This window comes from Spermophilus citellus, assembly GCF_964194105.1.
Source record: "Spermophilus citellus genome assembly, chromosome: 2".
Classification (NCBI taxonomy): domain Eukaryota; kingdom Metazoa; phylum Chordata; class Mammalia; order Rodentia; family Sciuridae; genus Spermophilus; species Spermophilus citellus.
This window is the reverse complement of record NC_138183.1, coordinates 184,197,547-184,210,159: the sequence shown is the minus strand read 5'-3', so window position 1 is coordinate 184,210,159 and position 12,613 is coordinate 184,197,547. Positions and strand designations below refer to the sequence as shown.

The following is a 12,613-nucleotide window of genomic DNA, read 5'->3' as shown; positions in this document are numbered from 1 at the left end:
ATATAGGTATATATATGTATGTATGTATATATATATATATATATATATATATATATATATATATATACATACATACAGAGAGAGAGAGAGAGAGAGAGAGAGAGAGAGAGAGAGAGAAAGAGAACATTTGCACAAGCCATTTCCCTAGTAAAATATCCTTTCTGATCTTCTAACTCTGAACAATACCTATACATTTCAAAGTTCAAACTCAAGAGTTTATTTCTTTAAAATTTCCTTCAGTGCCTTAGGCCATTCCTGTGACTTCTGTGTAAAATTCAAACATTTATAAATATTTCCTACGTGCTTCCTATGGTGGTAGAGAGCTCTGCTAGGGCTACATAGAGTATTTCATGGAAGTGATCTAGTTTTGTTTCTTTGTATTAACAATTCCCAGATTTTTAATTTTATCTAAAAGATCTTTGACATTTACAAAGAGGACTGAGACAAAGTTGTTAACTTTCATTTTCTAGGTAAGGACATAATAAATAACTACTTTTGACTACCATGATTCTTTTACAAAAGAAAGTCATTTTGACACCAGAAACCATAATCTCAAGATTTTGAAACAATTAATAAGTTAAGCTTTGTGGAAAACTTTCTGGAGGAGTTGAGTTTGCATAATTAGGAAACAGGCATTGGGGAATCCATTGGTTTGTACATATTTTTCCCAATATAATAATTCTTAGATGCTACTTCTTAAACAATTTTTCATTTCTAGTGAAATATCAACAGTCTAGTAGGAAATATTCAATTAATATTAATGAATGAGGCAATGAATCTGCTTCAGAGCAAATACCTCTGAATCCTATGGTAATGCTTAGAGCACAGGGTACAAGACACCAGCAATGGTGGAAGTGGTAGGGGAGTGTATGTATGTGAACTGAACTGATTTACTTTACAAGCAAGGCAACAATCATGAAGATGTTGTGGAGTTATTAGTAAGTCAGTCTTGCAAGGGAACAGAAAAGGAATCAGAGGAAGGAAGACACTGAGGCATGGTCACTGCAGAAGAAAAGTTGATTCTCTTTCCAGAACATTCCTTGTGACATCCAAAGTAGATTAGGAATAATACAAAGTACAGTTTCTGTAAATAGATAGCATTCATTAGTATTTATTATGTGTCAGACAGTCAGCTCTTTGCATTTGTCATCTCATTGAATTATGACAACAACCTGTTAAGACAGATTCAATAGCTATTCCCTTGCAAAAATGAGGAAACCAAGGCTTGCAATTTCCCCAGGGCCACATGGTTAGCCAGCTATAAAGTTAGGTCTCAACCCTGTTTTTTTCTAGTTTTCTTTAGAGCTCATCAAAACTCTCAGATTCCTGGGATAAACAAAGTTTTATATGATTTGGTTTTCACTTTGAAATTAAGGAGAAAATAAGAATGTTTCTTCTTAGTCAGGATTTTAACATTTCTAGGGAAACTCAGTTCTACTGAAAAACTCTGTGACCATAAGCAGTTTCCTTTAAACTTTTTGCACTTCAATTTCTACCCTCTAAAATAGGAATGAAAGCCTTTCTGTTTTGGGGAGGATTAAATGGATCCTGTATGTCAAAGAGCTAGCAAAGTGCCCAGATTATGAAGAGGCTTTAATAATTGCTAATTTATTATGGGTCCTAAAATAAAATGACATTTTCAAATTAAAAACATACCAAATATTAGTGATAGTGTAAAAGCAAATAAATCATTGCTCTAGTGGATAAAGGTGTCTCTATTTACACTTTTTTTTTTCCAGAGCTATGAGGATTATCTTTGCTGTAGCCCTCATTTTAATTGAGAGCATAAAGATCAGACACTTCAGCACAGGAAGAAATTTATATTTGATTTACACCACAGATGTACATTTGCAGCTTCAAAACATCCCATCCCTTGGCTAAAGATATAACAAGCTACTTCAGCAAACCTGATATTGCAAAATAAATGGAAAATGCTTAATCATTTAAAAAGATATACCAAAGAATGCACATGCTCCGGCAGGAAGGCTCCTTTACTTTCTTAAAGGCTGACAAATGGCTTCAATTAGACAGGCAGGAGAGAAAACCAAAACAATCTATCTCTTTCATTATTTACACATAAAAACATACGAAATAAAGTGCACATATCTATATTTACTCTCATTTTTGGTAAAAGTATTATTTAAGGAGAAAGTCAAATTGCAGAACAATGTGCAAAATATGAATTTATTTTGCCAAATCAATGCCAAGCTCCACCATAGCTAAGTATGTATTTATATGTATTTGTATGACATGGGGAAGGTATGAGAGGTTCATGACAAGCTGTCACATTGAGTTCATCAAGATAGGTCCCTCTGGAGGAAGTTTGAGGGAGATTCTTGTTTCTTAATCACCTTTTTATTCCTTTGTTACATGTACAATATAAATATTACTTTGAAACAAAAACATTTAAAATAAAAAGTAACGTACATTTTTAATTATTCATCCACCCATTCATTCATCTATTCATCATTCAATATTTATAGAATCATTGCCAGTGACCATTTAAGTAAACCATGTTGGTCTTCTCTGTGAGCTTCCAAACCAGACTTTTTCAGAGGAGGTCTGGATACATTTGACTTTATTTAGGAGATTAGAATGTAGATTAGAATGTAGTTGCATGTTCTTAGAATCCTGTTTCATTTGGAATTAACAGGGCATGTTAATTTAAAACCATTTGGAGTTAACTTTATTCCTTTCCTTTCAATGTATAGCTATTGCAATTAGAGGGAGGGTTGATTAATTCCCAAATTCCACTGTACTATAAGTGGCTATTGGTGGCAAGCATGTGGGATTTTGAGTCAAAAGAACAGAGTTTCAGTTCTGACCTCAGTCAACTCAATGGGTAAATAATATTGGCATGTGATTTCCCTCCTTTGGAACCTCAGCAATATCTTCCCTCCTTAAGTAATAGCACCTATCTTATACTATGCCTATAAAGTTCAATGAAATCAAGTATGGAGACTCTTAAGAAATCACAAAGTGATAGAGAAGTGTATATTACTCTAATCGTGGTTTTTTTTTTTTTTTTCCCACCAGAGAACAATAAAACATGTTCACAAGTATTTGAAGCTTTGCACTTGAGGGAAGACTATACTTATTTTGAATGGCACTCAGAAGTTTCAGTCAGTCCTCAAAGCAACAACTCAGATATTAGGCTAATGTGATTTCTTCCTGGTAATGATAGCAAACCCAGTCACCCCACAAGCATATCTGACCTGGTGTAGTCATCTTCAACAAGCATGTGCTTTGGAATTGGCGAGTACCTTCCTGGAGAGATGGGCGGCAGGGAGGTTTTGTATTCTAATGTGCCATTGTTGCCAGAGAGTAGATGGTTTTCCATTGGTGGAGAATAAGCTAAGGGGAGGAGGAGAAAAGAAGTGAAATGAAACTTGTTATGTGGGTGATTCAATGTTCCATGCTATACTTCAGAAGATATGTTAAAAATAGGTGTTGCTACGTGCTGTGGATTTTCTTGTCCCCCAAGAATGAAGAGTTGCTGTTTGTTTGCATTTAATATATACAAGCACATGGTGACCTTTAGGAATGGAAAGATGTAATAACCATTATATTGTAATGTCAATTAGTATAATTAAGTGAAGAGAAGAACTGGAGGGGAGATCTAGCACACATATTTTCAGAATGATGATTAATTTTCTATTGAAATAAAAATGTTAGCTTTCTAATTGCAGAACTCACATTTTCACATAATTAATATACACTCATCAAAAGCAAAAGGCTCCTAAGGAATGAGTTATTTCATAAGACTCCCCCCACCACCCAAATGCCATCTATATTCTCATTCCAGAGAGCCAAGAACTCTGGCCTTTCTTTATACTCCTCTTCCTTAACTCATCTGCTTTTTTTAGCAACTGAGAAGATACCTCCTGACTGGGTCTCTTGCCCATCACTCTCTCCTCAAATCCATTTTATACATTATTTCAGTAATCCCACCTGAAATCCAGTTCTGATCATGCTGTTTTCTGCTTAAAGGTTCCCCATTTCCAGTACTGTATTGAATATAGTATAAACTCTTCTCTTTGTCATTCTTATAAAATCGATCCATTTCAATACCCCCTTACACAAATTGTGTTATCCTCAAAATCTGTGCTTCCTTATAACTATACTTTTATTCCACTGTACTAACTATCTACAGTTTGTGCCTCTTACTCCACATCAGATGTAGAAATCTCACCATTTTTCATGATACAATTCAAATGCTACCCTCTGGATAAAGATTTTCCTAATCTTCCAAAGATGGATGATATATTTTCCTCTTTGAGTCCCCAAAGGACATTTATTTTTACCTCCCCTCTGGAATATATATTCCCTCCACTTCTGCCAAATATTGCTGCTATTTATGTATCAGAATTAGCTTACCTTCTAACCAAGCTCCTTGAAGGCCATGATTATATTTCTTCTGCATCCCACATATTTCCTTTTGAGGTATTTTGTACATATCAAGTAACTCAATATGTATTTTTTGAATTTGTTAGCTTTGTTTTTCACAAACAAAACCTGCTTTTTGTCTCTTTGATATTGGCCTTATTTTAAGCCCTCCATAAAGTAGCTCATAGATTGATTTATCTTCATATGTATAGTTTAAAAAATTCTGAATGTTAAGACTGTTGCTTAGTTTAAAGTAAGGCCAGCTTATTGCCTGCTTTTTTTTAAAAAAAAAGATATATTTGGGGGCAAGTCATTTTAGAATCTTAATTAAGAAAAGTAATAGCTAATGTAATGAGCAGGTAACAAAATTATTCAACCCTTAAATTTCTCTTAAGTTGAACAACTTCCTTAAGCCTATAATCCTAATTAATGTCAGGTCCTGAAGACATTTCAAGCTTCTAGACTCACAAATGAACTCTCAAAATTTTGGCATAAGCAAGCTTAGTTATGAAAACAAAACTATCAAATCTACATCTAAAAAGTGAATGGACCCTAAATTTAGTCCCCAAAGACAGAACCTTAGATGATTTCCTGTTGACCTATTAATGAGAGAAAACATGGGCCTTAAGTAGCAGAGGATTTTTTGAGTACCTCAGCACGGTATCTGAAGTCAGTTGCTGCCTTAGAACCCTTCCTCCAGCCCACTTCTACTGACATAGTCACTATTTACTCTTGATTCCCTGAAATGTAACAAATGTAGGCAAAGGCAAAGTTAAGATGACACCAGAGGATCATGATTTCACCATCTAAGCACAAGATCCCCTTCCTTGGGAAGAAGCATAGAATTTTTTTTTTTTTTTTTTTTTTTTTTTGGCTAGCCCTCTTTTCCATGCTGCTGCCTTACAGATATGAATCAGGATGAGAGAATATAGAGAATGTTATGGCATAGAATGATTATGCTTGAGGGGCTTGAGAAATAGTCTTGTGGAATGTGTTGCCCCTACACTATATAACCACACACACTGGTGGACCTGGCAACTCATCAAGGCGTTCCACCTTCCAAACACTAGCTAAGGTCTTGTAAAGCAATGTGGGAATGAAATGTAAAATACTCTCTCTGAAGTAGTTCAAGAAACTAGAGAATAGTGAAGGTGCAAACAGAGTACTTTTAATATAGTTTTGTAGAATTTCAGTTTTGTATACTTGGCATGCTATTTGAAAAGCATTTTTTTGAAATATTGAGTTTATTTATAATCCCTAGAGCAACCACATATAAACACAAATACAAACCTAACAAACAGAGGTAATTTACCCACTAAAGTCAAATCTGTAACATGACCAGGAAGAAAACATCCCTCCTTTTCTAACCCTCCCCAGGTTCAGTTTAACTAAACCCTCCCCTTAGTAACTGCACAAGAGGAGCTTGTTGATAAATGGCTGAGAGAGGGCCGACTGGTTTCTGCTAATTCCTTCTGGGCTCATACTGAGCGTAGTACTTACAGTGAGTAATATCAGGTGGACCATAAGGATCAGTCATATAAATGGTGGTAGGTTTGCCAACTTTTAGATAAACTACATCAGATGTGTTCTTCAATATTGCTACTGCTTCTTCATGTGTCACTTCTTCTAAACTGTAGTTGTTTACCTGAAAGGGGGAAAATCAATATTAGAATTAAACCTATGCAGTTGTAGAGAAGATATCTGGTATCATGATATTATTATTAGGTATTGGGAATTGAACCCAGGGGCACTTTTCCAATAAGCTACATCCCCAGTCCTTTTTAATTTTTTTGTCTTGAGACAGGGTCTTGCTAAACTGTACAGAGCCTCGCTAAGTTGCTGAGGCTGGCCCCAAGCTTGCAATTTTTCTGTCTCGGCCTCCTGAATCACTGGGATTACAGGCATGCACCACCACACTTGGCTTAGAATTATAATCTTATTTAAAGATTAAAATGCAATGATTAGTTCAGTAACTATGTCATACTTTGACAGAACAGGTGGGTTAAGCTTTAGAAAAGCAAATAAGGTATAGTCATTCATGCTATGAAACAAGATTGCCTCTGCCTTTCTCTATGAGGATATGATATAATAGAAATTAGGACAGTATTCATGGAAAGAAGAAATAAGGGGTCAAATGTATTTCTTATTATGTTATAGCTTTTGTGATTAAAAAGTAAACTATTAACTGAAAAAAATGAATAAAAAAGGCAAAAGAAAATAAAAATCGTAATCTCCCTAATTGGATATATTTCTTTAAGTGACTGTGACCATATTATAGTCATTCTTTTGGAACTTGTTTTTTTTTTTTTTTTAAATCTAGAGTGACTGTTTGTCCATAACATTGATACTCAATAGCATGAGTGGTGTTTCAGAGAGCATGGCATTGTATGGCAATAATAATGATTTAACTACTCTCACAAGTGCATGTTTAATTTGCTTCTAATTTTTTGCCACTATAAATAATGTTGTAATAACCCCTTTTTCTATATTTATACACAACTTTAATGATTTATTTGGAATAAATCACATACTTGGAATTGCTGGTTCAAATTGTATGAATATTATTAAGGGTTTTTGACAACTCTTCCAAAGGACTCTTTGAAAGATGGATGTGTTTATCTTCATCATACCAGTATGATATGAGGCCCCATTTCCATACAGTTTCCCCAGCATTGTATTGACTCACTTTAAAAATATTTCCCATCTAACTGTCATTTAAGATGAGTCTATTTTTCAAGGAAAAAGTGCTAATGCTAGAACACAAGGCTTCACAGGTGAGAAAGTTCAATGTATTCTATTGCCATTAGCTTTAACATTAATGACCTTTTCTTTATTGTACAGAGAAGCCTGGAATACAGGTACCTCTTATTTCACGAAAGTGACATTACAGCAGATATCTGAAGTATTTTTCTGGTATTAATGTAATTTCCCCAGAAAGATCTAGTCTTTGAGAAAATCAGAATATATATTCAAAAAGTATCCTAAATATATATCTTATTCTTATTTGACTTCTATTTTTATATGGAGCCATCATTTAGTCACTTTTTACTGAAATGACATAAAATTAAAATAAATGTGTCCAGAATATTGGATTGGATCCCTGTATACTATTCTGTCCCCTCTTATCCAAGGGAATATGTTCTAAGAACTCAGTGGATGCCTAAACCTGCTGATAGTATTCAATGCTATATATACTGTATTTTCTTGTATACATACATAATTTTGAAACAGTTTAACTTATAAATTAGGCATAATAAGAGATTAATACCAATAGATCAATAATAATAAAATAGAACATTATTTCAATAAACTGTATTAACATTGCCAGTATCACTACTTTTGGAAATTGAGGGTCATTCTTAAGTGAAATAAGTGTTCTTTGAACACAACCACTCTGATACTAAGATTGCTAATCTCATAACTAATATATAAACTATGTGCCTAACAAGCAGGTAGCATATAGTACATGAAAATGCTGTATAAATGTATGATTCACATCCCAACTAGGATGCAGCCAGGATAGTTTGAGATTTCATCACACTCTTCAGATTGGCATGCACTTTAAAACTTATGAATTGCTCATTTCCAGACTTTTCCATTTAATACTTTTGGGCCATGGTTGACTTAGGGAAATTGAATTCATAGAAAGCAGAACTACAGATGAAGGGGATACTACTGTGCATATTCACCTTAATTTTCACCTTAATCATACAATACCTGGTAGCACTATTTTATTTTATTTATTTATTTTCCCGCATGTTGCTACATAAATTCCATGTGTCAGTTAAACTTTGACAGTGTAACCCAAAATAGGAACCCTGGAAATAGAGGGAGTTGAACTCCACTGATGTTATCAATGCTGACCATAAACTCTCTGTGAATCAGGAAGCATTTCTGTGAGTTCTTACATTTCTCTCCTAGGCAAGTGATATGGCTCAAATATTTTTGTATGTCTAGTATCTGGCAAGTGTTTTTTCACTGATCAAATGCTCACTGCATACATAGAATATGCAAGGCACTACTCTAGGTATTAGAGATACAGTGGTAAACCCTAAGAGTGATAATCTTAATATAGCAATCACTTATACAGCCTGTATTAAATGCCAGGTACTATTACCAATTTTACATATATTAACACAAACAAATAGCCTATGAAATAGATGATATAATTACATTTTACAGATAAGAGAAGCATCAAGAGGTTGAGAAACTTGCCCAAAGTCAGTAATCTAATAAGTGGTGGAGGCAGAATTCAAAGCCAGAAGTTTGATTTAGGAGACCATACTCTTAACCACTCGGCTATACTACTTCTTCCAGATAAACAAGGGCCCTGCCCTCATGAAACCCATATTCAATAGGACACAGTCATTTGTGGAATGATTGCATAGATAAATAGATCCATGCACAGGGGGAGAATGTAGAGGGACTAAAGGTGTGAGGAGCACAGTTGATGATAATAGTCCTCAATACTAGAGAAGTAACAAAAACAACAGAGCTAAGATTTATTAACATTTTCATGTCAAGTATTTGGGGAGCACTATGTCATATATTGGAATATAAATCATACAACTGATCTTCCCTATAGCTACATGAGGTAGACAAAATAAATAGGCCCATTTTACTGATGAGAAAACCTGATGCTTAAAGAAGTTAGCTTCGAACAAAGAGTCCACACAGCCTCCAAATGGCAAAGCCATCAGTTAGTTTACAATCTTCCTGAAAGATGAAAATTAGATGGTCCTCAAGTACTATTATCAAAATCTAGGGCTTATACCATCTCTTCCTCTACATGTAAAAGTAACTTAAATTCCAAAGTATTTTAAAAGCCCAAGTAATTATTATAGTCCTTGTTTAATCTAATGTGACAGTACACGGTATCATCTTAATACACTAACACAGTAAGAAAACAAATGCAAAGTAGCTTAGTATTTCTCATGGTCCCTTCAAAATTTCTTATATATTCACTTAACCACTTATTTTAAGACAGAACCTCTTATACCTAAATAATGAATATATGCAGGTGATGATCACATACGATTTAAAGTGTGTTTGGAAATGAGTTTTCTCTCAAAGAAATGATGGCCTAAGGCAGCTTGGAATGTTGTAACCATGGCCCCATAAATACCTCTACTGAAAAAGTAGAAAAGAAACAAAATTTGTTGGCATAACACAAAAGGGATGACAAATCAATGGAAAAAAGACCCCAAAGGCTAGAAACTCACTGGATTAGATATTCAATGGCACCAAAGCTCTGATTCTGACAAGGGCTCATTGTCGGTCTTCCCAGAGGGCAGAAAGTACAGAGCTTATTAGATTATCAGTGAAAAAAGGATATGGTCGCTGCTTATTAAATTCCACCTTTTCCCATTTTGAAGGTGGGCAGTGAAACAATGCAGAAAATGTTATATTCAAACTGCATTTCCAGAGATTTTCACACCAGTAGGAAAATCTTTAGACAGAATGCAGAAATTAAGAAAAGGGTGGAGGTACAGAGTGGGGGAAAAAAGAGGATACTTGTGGCAATAGTAATGGTAGTTGAAGAAAAGTGAAGTGGTTTTTACATGGTGATTGAAGAATTCACATTTGTTTCAGTCATGGAAAGGTGATAATAATCGTTCTGGTACAGAAGACGGAGATCAAGAGCATAAGATTTTGTGTCATGCAGACTTAGATTTGAGCCCTGGCCTTGGTACTTTTTGGCTGTGTGACCTTAGGAAAATTATTTAACCTTCTAAACCTCAGTTTTGACATCTGTAAAACAGGAATGATAATGTTTACATCCTCAAAGGGTTATTAATTTACTTGTGTTAGCCTATGTAAAGGGACGAGCACATTGAATTACTTATTAATTAATGTCAGTTCTCATCACTATTACAATTGTCATCATTCAACATTCTCTCCTCCCCCGCCCCAGGAAACAGGATTTCTTCGTGAAAATTTTCCCTGATCATTTTCCTGTAAACATCTGTGAACTGATGAGTTTAATTAGGGTACTGCTGATGAGGCTTCTGTGTGGTCTTTTAAAAAATTCAGAATAGTATGGGATCTGGACCAAAAAGTGTTCTTTTGTGCTGAAGTCTTCAAAATGTTTTTCACAAAAGTGGGTTTGTTTGGGTTAATTATGTGTATGCAATATCCTATGAACTCTCAAGATAAAAGGCCTACAGCTGGAGATGATTGTGTGCAGAGAAAGGGACATTACACTGATTGGCTAGTTGCTCTTGTCATTGTTTTTCATTGTCTTTTTATTTTTTAAAAAATTTGCATCAAGTATCTGCCTATTATGATGAACACTGAACAACTGGCCTGGTTTCAGGGAAAAAAAATGTTGTGCCTTTGAGTGAAGTGCTGTCTGTGGGGTGCACTTCATAGGGGAAGACACATGTGAAGCCTGTAATAGGAAAGAGGACTGAGGCCAAGAAAGAGAGGCTGGAGGTGAGATGACTCATTCTCTCAAACAGAAGAGAGAGCATGGAATTTGAGCACCATGCAAGGAGGTCAAGCCAGCTGAAGAAAGAGGTGCCAGGAGATTTGCAAGAAGGGGACATGGCCAATTTTGTGGAAATTCAAGAGTGTAAGCAAACATATATGTGATTGTAAAGGTGAGAGGTGTGGGGGCAGCAGAGGGTGGTGAAGAAGAATGGACAATGTATAAAAAGATACTAGATCTTTCTATCTTCTCAAGAATAACAATATGGTAGAATAAAATGGGAGGTGAGTAGGGACACAAAGGTTGCCTAACCCATACTGCAAAAAGATACACTGGAAAGAAAATCACAAACTCCAATATTAAAATGGATCCATGCAAAGGGGGAGAAGGTGTGAGGAACACAGTTATTCTTGTCTATTGTTTTTTTTATTTCTGTTATTTAAAATGGTTGAGATTAGATTATAATCTGTTATTTAAAATGGTTGAGATTAGATTATTATTTTATTATATTAAAAGGGGAATAATCCATTACAGTAACACCAATGGTAAGAAAAAATATTTATAAACCAAGAATAAAAATCTCTACAGTAAATTGAAATGAACTGTAAAATATATTTTACAAATGATAACTATCAATAAAAAATATATTGATAATAGGTAATATTGGATAACCAATATTCTTTGTTTTTGAACTTTTTAGCAATGAGAATGTTTACTTACAGTTAGAACAAAATTAAATGTTTGAGCAAGAACAAGAACAAAAACAAAAACAAAAAGAAAAAATAGAAAATAAGTATGTGGCCTAATTATGAGATACACATAGGAGGATCTCACAAAATCAAGATAGGAAAGAATGAAATTACCTTCTTGTGTATAGTGAATAGATTGAAATTTATTCGAAATTATAGTCATACACTAAACTTTAATGTTCAGAAACAAATGCAACTTGATATAGTGAAGTAATTTTGAATGTAGACTCAGATCTGGCTTCATTTATCAGTTTCATGATTTTATATCAGTTAATATGTTTACTCGGAATTCACATTTCTATGTATAAAAGAAAAAATAATGATTTGTTTATTGATTTATTTGTGCCTCTATGAAAATGGAATGATACCATGAACTGTAAAGCAGTATACAGATAGAAATCAAACAACCATAATCATATATTAAGCTGCTGCTGACCTGCTGCTAGAATAGTTTCTTCCTATTTCAGGCTGTTTCTGTGGAAGTGTTCACTCCGTACCTTGCAAGATATTTACTTCTGCACTGCCTCTCTCTACCTCTAAGATCAGCCTTTCTAGGGCAGTGTTTAAAGGTTATTCATTTTTTAATTCTTCCAGATGATGCATTGTAAATAGTTGGCACTTAATAAATGGTGAAATAAGACAAATAAGTTTAAAAATAATAATAATGTTGTAGGAAAAGCAATAAATTCTCCTATTTTATAGGAAGAATGAGGCATCTGTGTTGAGTTTCTATTTTACATTTGCACTGAGTCAGAGTAAGGAATAGGAATGAAGGTCATTCTAACAACAGCACACATTTATCAGAAACTTATTCTGTGTCATGCACAGGATATAAGGATAAAGACCTGGTACAGAAAGTGAGCACCAGGTCATATATGATAAAACTCAAGGCTTCAGTAGGCTTCCTCCATTAATCATTAATACATTTCTTAACTTTGTATTCTATATAAAGAGAAAGTAAATGAAAACAATATTTTGATTGACTGATGCTTCCTCCACAGCAGTGGTTACCAAAATGGAAAGTATGGTATGAGCCTCAGGGCAATCT

The 12,613-nt window shown here is 34.4% G+C and overlaps 1 protein-coding gene across 5 annotated transcripts in view; it reads right to left on the bottom strand.

Moving 5' to 3' along the window:
* DLG2 (discs large MAGUK scaffold protein 2) overlaps window positions 1–12,613 on the bottom strand; it is a gene marked incomplete at both ends in the record, with an annotated part of 2,048,692 nt that overhangs the window by 483,925 nt on the left and 1,552,154 nt on the right. For all 5 annotated transcript variants that reach the window (XM_081281630.1, XM_081281626.1, XM_081281627.1 and 2 more), the window contains 2 exons: window positions 3,216–3,354; window positions 5,887–6,031. In XM_081281630.1, the coding sequence (XP_081137756.1) occupies window positions 3,216–3,354; window positions 5,887–6,031 (284 nt within the window). The remainder of the gene's footprint in view (window positions 1–3,215; window positions 3,355–5,886; window positions 6,032–12,613) is intronic.